General features: G+C 40.3%; 1 protein-coding gene across 5 annotated transcripts in view; it reads right to left on the bottom strand.

Moving 5' to 3' along the window:
• The window catches only part of LOC117406694 (AF4/FMR2 family member 3-like), a 266,153-nt gene that overhangs the window by 20,588 nt on the left and 233,058 nt on the right, over positions 1–12,507 (bottom strand). For all 5 annotated transcript variants that reach the window (XM_059028801.1, XM_034010963.3, XM_059028800.1 and 2 more), the window contains 5 exons: positions 6,471–6,633; positions 3,981–5,042; positions 3,345–3,463; positions 1,526–1,721; positions 576–700 (listed from right to left, as the gene is read on the bottom strand). In XM_059028801.1, the coding sequence (XP_058884784.1) occupies positions 576–700; positions 1,526–1,721; positions 3,345–3,463; positions 3,981–5,042; positions 6,471–6,633 (1,665 nt within the window). The remainder of the gene's footprint in view (positions 1–575; positions 701–1,525; positions 1,722–3,344; positions 3,464–3,980; positions 5,043–6,470; positions 6,634–12,507) is intronic.

Below are 12,507 nucleotides of genomic sequence, written 5' to 3'. Positions count from 1 at the left end.
TAAAAGCAAAGTTTGTGGGGAATAATAGCCATTTTCTATACTTTTGAGGCATAAGCAATTAGGAAATAACACTTACTACCCAGGAACAAAAAAAAAAAAAAAAAATTGTTACACGGTGTAATCAAGAAGTACCACAGGACAAATTCAACTGAAACGCTTGAAAGAAGTGGATATCCAAAGAAAGGTACGAGAATCATCTGAGCAGCTAAAAAAAAAATCCAAAATTAAAAGCCAAGGACTAAAGAAAGATTTAGAAGCATCAGGCATAATAGTGTATGAAAGAACTGTACAAAGGACACGGAACACAGAACAGTTGTGTATATGTAGACCTCACTGCAAACCACGTTTTAGTGAACTCTGTGGATATACATTATAAAATAGATACATAGATAGGAAACTTAACATGGTACAATTGTGCACACAGTGCCTGAAGGGAATATAGACAACATGTGTACAGCAATTGTGTAGATAGGCTACTATTCAATATATATTTAAGTATTTTCTAACTCTCAGCTTCAATAGGCAGGACCAAAAATGTTAAACTTAAAAGCCTTTTGTTTTTTTGTCACACTCACACGTCATCAAAATGCAGCAGAGGTCTCTTGGAATCCCTCTGCCACTGGGACACACTCCATGGCTCACGCTGGGTTTGATGGTTATTGCCAAGATGGATGTTCTCCAAAACCACATGGTGCATTTTCTGCACACAAAACAAAGATCATTAAGGATTCATTCGCAAGCCAAATCCATTTACATTGTTAATAAAGCTATCACAAGAGGCTTGTGCGGCACACACACAGCAAAAAGTAACACAACACACACAGCAACACTATTGCATTGTAGTGATGTCATAGGGAATATATCCCATCCCTAAATGGTCTTAATGCATGGAAACAAAATCTTGATATCTTTTCACAACTCATTCTTGAACACCTTACTGTTTCTCCTTCAATCATCTGCAGACAACACAATATTGTACTTGTTTACAGGATCAGTCCTCATGTTTGTGACAAATAATGATCATATCCATTCACTTTGTAGAAATCTATTGTTTCACCTCTGCTGGTGAACTCATTTAGTTAAAGTTTTGTGACTAGGGCCCACAAGCACATTTTGCAATAACTGTGATTTGAATTGCTTTTCTTGCTATTTGTTGGTGTTTGCAGTCATTCTGGGTAGTTTCTCTGGCTCGAATAGTGAGTTATTTTTTTCTCTAAATCTCCCTTTACAGGCTTTGAACTAGTTTTGAGCTTGTCTGAAGTGTCCGGTCTGGACATTCGTCCTTATTGCATTCAATCCATGTCACAATGTGACCTTTCAACTATGCCAGCCCCATCTACTCTTTGTCCATATAAATAGGTGGGGCTGGCAGAATTGAATACAATTAGGAAGGATGTCAAAACAAGGTGTTTTGAGGCTGAAAAAACCCTGTAAAACACCTCTGGTTAGATCTTGTGCATACATGTACATAAATCTCACTGTCCATTAATGGTAATCAAATGCAGTACCTATGGAGCAGACTTACCTTAATCTCTGGCGCGGGGGATTTGATCTCCTGCTTGCGGTATTTGCAGACAGAGCCAGGAGCTAACCCACTGCTGTCGCTCAGTCTGCCTAAAGAGCTGAAGTCACAGCAGTTCAATCTGTGTTCTGACCCGTCGGACATTGGGGACAGTGGGGACAGAAGCCTCCTGTCACTTTTACTAAATGGTTCTGGAAAGCTGAAGGAAAGACACAGTTTCATCTATGAGGAGACATTTATGTCTGAATTCCCAACAAATATTATCAATGCAGAAATAAAAGGTTAATTATAATGCATTCCAAGACCTTGTGAAAGAGGAAAATATGAACAAATGTGTATTTAGCTCCAGAAATGTTCTTTATAATTGTACATTTTCCCAAAACGTCTACAGTAGCACTGCATTGGTTCTGTACTAATGTAGCACAATGGCACCTACAGTGAACAATGTTGTATATGTTTAGCATACTGTTCCAATGGTATCACAATGGTATTAACCAACATAAAATGGTTATCCATTGTAGCACCAGTGTAGTACTATTGAAGTGCCATAAGGGCCACTGCGCAACATGTGTTCCAAATCCATTGTGTTATCATTGCTGATAACATTTTTATAAGCCAAATTATACATTTTCATGTCTGTTTCATAACGCTGTCAAACAGTTTGTAACTCTGGGACCCTGGGCCTTAGCCAGAATAGCAGAAATGATGAAAGTGCAGTATTTTTACTGGAAGACAAGTTTAAATACATTTAAAATAAAGCGAGCAGGCACTCTAAACCTCCCTTGGTGTGAAATGTCTTCACTCGCAATACAGAATATTAACAGCTTTCTATCCCAAGGAAGCTGTAGTTATTAGTATTGAAAAACTGGCTGTGTAATGGGTGAAACTCATTTCCGGCATTAAGCACATTTCAGAGCCAACAAACGCTTTGTTTCTGTGAAGCTTTGAAACCTGTCCTCCCGTGACAATTCCATTGTATGAAAAATGAGTTTATCAATCAAGAGTAAATAGAAGCTTCTCCATGATGCCCATAGAAAAGTCTGCTCTCTGCTGGTGAGTTAAAACTTACATACGGATCATTATGACACTAAACACAAAATTATCCTGACTGACACAACATCCACCTGGCCATATATTTGGACTGTATTAGCTTAATTACACAGTACTCCTCTCAGTCTCTTGTATTAAACAAATGCCTCCAGTTGAACCTCCTTATCTGTCCTTTATACTGGGACTCTGAAAACTAAAGTGCCCTAATTATGTTAAAATTATTTGTACTAAATGGAAATGGAATTGAATAATTTAACTCAATTTACAGTTTTAGACCCATAACAAAATGTGCATTGATCAGTTACCATCTGTACCGTCCAATTGTTACCAGAATGTGTAATTAACTGGGGTTTGAGATCTATCCTCTAAATCAATGCAGGAAGTGCTTTGTCTTTTCTGTTCTGTACCACACCATGGATCGTTATTGTTGTGTTACCTGTTTGACAATGTGGGCAATAATCCTTATACTATCAGTGTGGTAGAGCGGCCATTTTGAAAAGAGCTTTGAAACAGACTTTAAAGTTAAAAGTGTGAAAAGTTGTCAGGATGTTAACAATGAAAAGAAAAATTACAGGTACATTATTTAAACAGTTGTAGCAACATCTGGGGACCTGTAACATTATATTTTTCAGAACTTCGCTACTTACTCTTAAAATTACCAGTATGTGTAAAAACACACGTCACAACAGCCCATTCAAGTCAGATAAATTGAAAATGTGTTTTTGGTAATACTGTAGTATGTTTAATGAAAAGAGTAGAAAGCCAGACTTACTCATGGATGCTGATATCTGTGTAAGCTGTCATAGGTGTGTTGCTATCGGAAAAGGTGAAGGCTGCAGAAGACTCTTTGTCTGTGTGATTCCTCTTGCTGCCTACAACTCCATTTTCACACTGAAAAACATGCCAGCACATATAGAAGTGTTATGACCAAGGCCCCAGCGGATCACCTAGTAAATGCAGAGCCACTTGGAGTGTAGGGGGAGTCATGCAAACATGGTTTGAATCATGTTCGGGTTCGAGTATTCCATTGGCTTTGCAGAATTAAGTCGAATGATCTTCAACGACAATGTGTTGGTTCTATACTAAAAGGCAATGTAAGCACACAGGCAGCAACAACCAATCAACCAATCAATTAACTTCTGGTGACATTCTATATATTTACATACCAAAGATTTGGTAATTGTATGACACAAAGCACACTATTATCTATTTCAATTCTAGTATACAATATCAGTTCCAGACCAGTGTGCTACTATTGTTCAAAATCCATTGTGTTTTCTTTAGGCTAATAGACTGGTATTATAGTGGTATCCCAGTGGTGTTTTACAAACTTTGTGTATGGTAGGCAATCCCTGCGAAACTATGGTAGTGTTTTTCTAAATATTCAAAGAAATATCCAAATACTAACCTTCCGTTTCCTCCTGCTTTTTGCAGTATCCGTCTCTGCAGGATGGTTTACAGAGTTATTCTCGTGCCTCATGCTGGCCTCTTTGCTCTTGCGCTCTGTCTTGGAGGCAGAGAGCTCTCTAGTGACCTCTCTTGGGACTCGGGTCAGGAGGGTCAGGTCGATCTTCACCAGGAGGGACTTGAGGTCCTCCGTGTCCTTGAGGGTCGAGAGCAGCTCATTGCGACCGAAAGGCACTAAAGTATAGAGCTGCTCCTCCAAGCTGCTGCTAAGCTGTCCAGCTGCTCTGGTGTATACTGAGCGCACTCTACCAGAGCCCCTCACCCTGCCCAGGCCTCCACTCTGGCATTCTCTCTGCCTCAGGCTGCAAGCGGGAGAGGTGGAGTCGGCTGGGACTTTAGCTACAACAGGAGGGTTATCTCTGTCTACCTCTGAGTCTGAATCTGAGGAGTAAGATGAGGAGGAAGATGAAGACGAGGAGGAGGAGGTTGAAGTGGAGGAGGATTCTGTCTCTATAAACTCCTTGGATTTTGGAACAATTTTGACCGGTCCCTTCTGTCTGTTCTTCTCAGCCTCTAAATCTTTCCTTTTGCCAGAGTTGTTTGTGTGAGGCCTTTGCTTGGGCTGTACCTCCAAGCTAGGCTCCGGGACCTCATTCTCTGTCCTGTGCTCCACAGCTCTCAGCCAGCAGTTCAGTTTATATCCACTAGATGTCTCTGTCCTTTCTGCCTGCTTTTTACAAAGTAGCCTCTTCTGAGGGCTGGCTTCAGTGACGAATGACGGTCTCTGTGTGGCACTTTTAGGCCGTGGGGCTTTGTGAGCGACCCTAGGCCTCAACGCGGCTGTGCTTGGGCTGTGGTACTCTCTTTCCTTGAGTTCGGCCAAGTGCAGCACAGTGTCTTCACCACTGTACAGACGGTCTGATTTGAACTGTGAAGTTAATTCTTTTGTATTATTTAAATCGTGGAGACCAATGTCATGATTAATGGCTGTGTTCTTGTTGGGTGGGCTAACCTTGTTAAGCCATTTATCCAGCTGCCACTTAGTAGGTGATGGCTGTTCTGGCTAAAATTAAATCAAATACAAGTTAGATAAAACTGCACCACTGCATGTATTTAATTTAGTATGGAAACATCTAGCACACAGAAGGAAACATTACCCTGTCCCCGTGCAACACTCCAGGGGAACAGGTTAATCGTGTACCAGCTTAGAGATAAGACATTTCTCAAAGAGCTTAACTGAAACCACAGTGGTTTTAAAAAGTCACCAGGATGTAATGACTGAAACGGAAAATTATATATAGTGTTTCTAAACAACACAAAGAACATTAGGTAACTGTGGTATTTCATACCAAGTTGCTCTATAAGCAACATAATGAGGAAGCACTGTACTAAAGCCAGAATCCTTGTCAAACACTTAATAACAGCACGGTACTACTGCACTCAGAGATGTGTAAGTCTAAAGCTGCAATATGTGTAATCATGTTCAATATTACAAAACCCAAAGGTTTTTGTTGACAACATAGTTTAGCCTTTTGTGCAGTCTACTTCAACAGAATGCAGACTTTGTTAACTGTTCAGTTTTAGCTGCAGAGAGACAACCCCCCTTTAAATGTTTTCCGTGATCCAAATGGGCATACTGCAGCTACTACCTGCAACAGTAATACATTGTAGGAGGTTATCCATGACATTTTCAAACACGGGTAAAGCTCAGAAAGCAAAATATTAATTGGAAAGTTGATCAGTCTTTCTTAGCGTCTTCTAGTAATAAATACTACACCCCAAAGCTATTTAAAACACCAGTATGCTGCAGTACAATATTTTCATAATTGTGTGTACACGTGTATTATTAAGCATATTCTTTTGATGCCACCGAAATCTGAGACAGAGATGTTGCCAACAGTCAGCAGTGATTAAAGCAATTGGCAGTAACCAGCACACTCTGTTAACCCTGTGAATTGAAAACTGCCAATCAGTAGCAGAGGTGTGACTTGCTATAAAGCAAAGTCTCTTATTGGGCATCACAGTACATGCTTTACATTTCAAATGCCAATAGTTTCAGTTCAGCTAAGGTAAAAAAAAAAAAAAAAAGAAAAGAAAACATCATAGTACATAATAACAATTAAAAAACCAGCAACAATAACATAGTACATAATAACATTTTAAAAATCAGCATCTTGAAATACCCTACAAAACTAATGTGTATATTCATTAAACTTTTCAAGACATGGCTTCTTGATTTATTAAAAGAAAATTATGACTGCAAACTTTAAAAACAGTCTTCAAAAAACTTTACGTTTTGTCAAAAGGGAAAAGTAAAGTACATTTATTTTTATTTGAGCTCCATCCGGTGACTTTGTTTATTGATAACCCCTTTAGCATGCACTCTCTAGTGTTAAGTCATTTTCTTACAACTTTATGACAGTAATGACAGCCATTTAACCTGCTAACAAGCGTACACTTCATCTCTAAGCTTTAAGAAATGGGTTTTTACCTCTGGGCTAGAGCTGTGTAGAGGTTTGCTGCCATCAGTATCACTGCAGCTGCTTTCACTCTCTGAGTCTGACTCAGAGTTGCTCTCTGAGTCACTGGAGGTGCTGGAACTTTCACTGGAATGTCTTGATCTCTTGCCACTGGGCCGCGGCTGCATCGAAGCACTGTCAATCAATGGGAGAAACTTGTTTTTGTTCCCTCTTTTTGCTTCTCTTAAATTTAGCTTTGGCAAACCACCTACTCTGGGCACATATACCAGTTAAGACAGCCTTGATTGTAATACAACTCCGGTATACTTACAAAGAACTAGCTTCAAGTTAGATTTTTTAATTCTGTTAGCACCAAAAATGTTTTAAGCAGTTACCTTAAGTTTTAACATCCATAGTTGTATTCAGTACAGGACTGTTAAGTTAAATGATGTTAAAATAAAATTATCTTTCTCACACTGTTGCAGCAACGTCTTCTGCCTGCTTGCTGCAGTATAATATTTTAATTAACCATTGAAAATAGCTAGAGAGATTTTTCAATTTACACTAATTATTGGAAGTAGCACAATGCTTTCCTAAATACTGGTTTGGATATGTCCTGTCTATACTGTTATTTTTAGTGTATCCAAACCATTAATTATTATTATATCTGTCTTATTCAATATTGGACAAATGTTTTTCTTAAGGATTTAAAGTTTCACAAAAAGGCTGATTTAAGGAACGTTTAAGGACTATTTATAAACATTCTCTTAAACAGTTATTTATATAGTCATTTAACAATTGAGAATAAACTGCAAAAGCCTATTTATTTTTATTTCATGCAATACAGCAGATATTGAGAACCATTTATTTTAGTGCTCTTATTTATTGAATAGATCGTTGGTTGCTCCAATTCATGCAATGTTGCAATTTCATAACAATTAGTACAATTATATAGTTATTAGACAAGAACACTGGCCAGAACTTTATCTAGTTTAGTTTTACCTTTTGCTTTGATTGAGTGCTGTAGCCAGTCTGGAAGGGCAGTTCAGTGTCAAACCATGATAATTGCAGATTACTTTGTGTGAATCAGGCAATAGTCTAAAACCATATCTTAAATGATTTATTTGCAGTATTTAGAAGTATTACACGAAGGGCCATTCAGTAATATTTAAGTAGTATAGGTATAGTAAGTAGAGCTTAACCTAAGAGCTGATAGATCTGAATGTTTTAACACACATTTTAATCACTATTCTTTTCCACTGCATGGCAATTAAACACCATTTAATTGTACTGTGTATCTTTTATTGATGATTCCATTTATGCTCTGCTCCTGTGTACTCACATGCCTGCTTTACTAATGTGTACCTAATAGCTGAACATAAGCTGGCACAAAGTAAATAAACATGACTAGCGCTATTTACATTTTACTCAATTAAACCATTCAATTTTACTATTTAAATAATTTATTTCTAGTAAAAAGGTATTTAAATTGTGATGAAGTGTGTTGCATTGTGGTCGAGGACCGGTATTTTGGGCCACGGATTATGTGCAGTCGGCACCCGTTTTAAGGAAATGTAGTCCTGCCAGTCTGGTGCAGCAGGACTTCAATTCCCAGGAGGCCATGGGACCGATGGGCTGCCATTTTAGATGGCATAATTATAAAATAGGTGATTGTGTCATTGATTCAAAAGCTGCCTTCAATTAAACAATTGGGAGCCTTTTAAAAAGGGCAGGGTCAACCTGTTGGTTGAGGAGAGTTGGAGAGTGAGCTGTGAGCCGTGTGAAAAGGAAACAAGAACAGAGTCTTTTGTGCAAGGTAGGACTTAAGAGTCCTGGTGTTTTGGAGCTGGTAAGCAGCTTAGCTGCCCGGACTGTTAGTTAGGGATACTTGCTTGTGTAGTTAGTAATCCATAAAGGAGTTACGCTTTTGTTTGCTTATTTTGGATGTTTGTTTTTTTTAAGCACTGTAAATAATAAACACACAGGTGCCGTCCTGTTTAAACCACATTCCTGGAAGTTCAAGTTTCTTTTATGCTAGAGGACAGTGTAAAAGGTCTGGAGGAAGTGACAAACATAACAAACATTTTCAGAGTTGTCACACATGGTGGAGAATGCGGGCAGCATATTAATTTGTCTGTGCATAAAAGAAAAACTTTAGGAATTTGGAGGAGTGCCTCAAGGCCCTGCTCCAAGGCACAGCAGCGCTGCAACAAATGGCTGCAGCACAACAAGATGCAAACCGATTACTTCGGGCGAGCAGCAACGTACTGCACTTCAGACCGAACAGGAACTAAAAGTGCTGACCCAGAAGCTGGATGAGATGACCAGGGCGGCACCACGTCGCTCTGCATCTATCAGGGCTAGTCATTATATACAAAAAATGACTAACACCGATGACTAACATGTGGAGGCATTGTTAATGGCTTTTGAACGGACCGCAGAGAGGGAGCGATGGCTGGCGGAAAAGTGGGCTGGCTTGCTGGCCCCATTTCTGAGTGGGGAGTCTCAGAAGGCATATTACGACCTAGACCAAGCCCAAGCTAATGACTACACTAAACTCAAGGCAGAGATACTGGCTCAGTTAGGAGTTACCACTGCTGTCCAAGCTCAACGGTTCCATGACTGGGCGTATCAACCAGAGAAACCTACAAGGTCACAGATGTTTGATCTAATACACTTGGCAAAAAAATGGCTACAACCCGAGGTCCGCAATGCTGCAGAAATAGCAATTGTTATTAATTCTTTTAAATTTACTTTACTTTCCTTCTCTCTCCCGTTCTCTACTCACCGAATACCCAACCCCGAGTGAGTAAAACGTGCATCTATATATACTGTTGTGCCGAATCCCAGCACGGGAACTCATTTGTGCAATTCCGTGCTCACATACTTTATCTGCACGTGAAGTGATTACGCAGTCCCTGTGCCTAAATACAACTATATATTTTAAATCACTCCTGCTACACAGACCCATTTATATCCCGTGCACCAATACCTATACACCAACATTAACACACCACACACACAACACACAACACATAACACACACATACATGGGTGGGACACGCTGCCATGATGGAAATGATGTGGCCGAGTTGGAGCTACAGAGTGGTGAGCTAGGGGAATTGTTTCCTTTTGATGTGTGTGAGAAAACCCAGCTAGTGAAGGTTTTATTAGGAGAAGAACACAATTAAGAGATCAGTGTCGCTGAGATAAAAACTTACCGGAGGTTAACTCAGAGAATTTTGCTACTGCCCAGTTAAGGGACCCCACTTTGAACAGTGCAAGGGAAGGTGTGAGCATAATAAATGGAACTCCTGTTAACCCAGAGATTTTTTTGTCCTACCCTTAATTTATTCAAAAAAATGATTTGTTACATTGTGTAGAAAAAACCAGAGAAGATATAACAGAACACTTACTGGTGCTGCGTTCATATAAACGTACAGTACAGGATCTTGCCCATGGTCATGTTCTTGGAGGTCATTTGGGTATTAACAAAACAAAGGACAGAATTTTGAGAAGGTTTTATTGGATAGGCGTACACGCCGATATAGAACAACACTGCACGTCTTGCCCTGAATGTCAACAGACAGCCCGGTTTAAAGCTTTCTGTAGTCTTTTAGTGCCACTACCAATAATTGAGGTGCCATTCGAGCGAATAGCAATGGATTTCATAGGACCACTGGGGAAATCCGCTAGGGGGCACCAACACATTTTAGTCATTATAGACTATGCCACTCGGTATCCCGAAGAAATACCTCTTCGCAACACTAATGTTAAGACAGTTGCTAAAGAGCTCATGCTCATGTTTAGCCGTGTCGGTACCCCGAAGGAAATACTGACTGACCAGGGGACTCCATTCATGTCCAAAGTCACAAGTGAGTTGTGCAAGTTGTTAAAAATCAAACACTTAAAAACTTCTGTTTACCATCCCCAGAGTGACGGTCTCGTTGAGAGGTTCAACAAGACTTTAAAATCTATGTTACATAAAGTAATAGATAAAGACAGGAAAAACTGGGATTTTTTTATTGCCCTACTTAATGTTTGCTGTCCGAGAGGTACCAATCGCACAGCTCAGGTACGGGATTTTCAGCCAAGGGACAGGGTCTTAGTTTTGGTGCCCACTGTAGAAAGCAAGTTTTTGGCTACCTGGAGGGGTCCGTATGAGGTTATTGAACGTGTCGGTGAAGTCCATTATAAGTTATGGCAGCCAGGTAGAAGGAAGCCGGAACAGATATATCACGTAAACCTCTTAAAGGCAAGATACTGGTCGCAGTTAATGATAACTTACCTCCCAAACCTAAGAACCCTGAACCCGCGGTAAGGATTGCAGAAGGTTTGTCTAGTTCTCAGAAGGAGGAAGTTAGGGCCCTAGTTCTAAGAAATAGTGATATCTTTTCAACTAAACCGGGCAAAACAGATGTTATCCAACATGACATTGTAACAGAGCCCAGGAAAAGGGTAACCTTAAAACCCTACCTTGTCCCAGAAGCCCGTAGGAAGGCCATAGGTGAGGAAGTTAAAAAAATGCTAGATTTGGGGGTAATTGAGGAATCAGACAGTGAGTGGGCCAGTCCAATTGTGTTGGTGCCAAAACCTGATGGGTCGCTCAGGTCTTGCAATGATTATCGGGCTCTAAATAAGGTCTCAAAGTTTGATGCTTACCCTATGCCCAGGGTTGATGAGTTATTAGAACAGTTAGAAAATGCACGGTATCTCACCACTTTAGATTTAACTAAAGGCTACTGGCAAGTACCACTCACTGAACGGGCCAAAGCCAAAACGTCATTCTCCACTCCTGAGGGCCTATTCCAGTATAACGTACTACCCTTTGGTCATAGGGAGTATGCCACCGCCTATCTGGATGATGTGGTAATGCATAGTACTAGCTGGGACACACATTTACAAAAGGTTCAGGCTGTTTTTTTTTCTTTTAATTTAGCCGTTGCCAATTATTTTTATTATTTTCTACAAATTTGGAATGGCCAATTATTTTTAGGCTCAGCTCACCGCTAATGCTTCCACCCCTCGGGAGGGCGAAGACGAACACACACTGTCCTCCGAAGCGTGTGCCGTCAGCCGACCACTTTTATTCACACTGCGGACTCACCATGCAGCCACCCAAGAGCTACAGCGTTGGAGGACAACGCAGCTCTCGGGCAGCTTACATGCAAGCCAACAGGCATCCAGCCAGAATACAGGGGTCGCTGGTGCAAAGCAGGGGAATGCAGACGGGTTATCCAGAGCTCACTGTTTGTTGTCCGGTGTCGCTCAACCCCTCAAGTCTGATCTGGGGAGGGGGATGTGTGATGAAGTGTGGGGCACTGTGGTCGAAGGCCGGTATTTTGGGCCATGGATTATGCGCACCCTGTACCCGTTTTAAGGAAATGTAGTACTGCCGGTCTGGCGCAGCAGGACTTCAATTTCCAGGAGGCCACAGGACCAATGGGCAGCCATTTTAGATGGCATAATTATAAAATAGGTGATTATGTAATTGATTCAAAAGCTGCCTTTAATAAACAATTGGGAGCCTTTTAAAAAGGGCAGGGTCAACCTGTTGGTTAAGGAGAGTTGGAGAGTGAGCTGTGAGCCGTGTGAAAAGGAAACCAGAACTGAGTTTTGTGCAAGGTAGGACTTAAGAGTCTGGTGTTTTGGAGCCGGTAAGCAGCTTAGCTGCCCGGACTGTTAGCTAGGGATACTTACTTGTATAGTTAGTAATCCATAAAGGAGTTAGGCTTTTGTTTGTTTATCTTGGATGTTTTTTTTAAGCACTGTAAATAATAAACACACCGTCCTGTTTAAACCACATTCCTGGAAGTTTGACTTTCTTTTATGCTAGAGAACAGTGTAAAAGGTCTGGAGGAAGTGACAAACATAACACATTTCCAGATTTGTCACAAAATTTAGAAATAGTAAAATAACTTAATGTTTAATAGTTATGAATATGATGTATTTATAGTGATTGTAGCTAACAAGATACCATACATTTTCTCCACCATGCACAACCATTCATCATATAGGTCTTAAATGTGCAGCTTTGAAAGAAGCATATATTTTAGCAAAGATGTATTT

The sequence above is a fragment of the Acipenser ruthenus genome, chromosome 8 (assembly GCF_902713425.1).
Source record: "Acipenser ruthenus chromosome 8, fAciRut3.2 maternal haplotype, whole genome shotgun sequence".
Classification (NCBI taxonomy): Eukaryota; Metazoa; Chordata; class Actinopteri; order Acipenseriformes; family Acipenseridae; genus Acipenser; species Acipenser ruthenus.
Note: the sequence above shows the minus strand (reverse complement) of the source record. Positions and strands in the feature narration are given on the sequence as shown.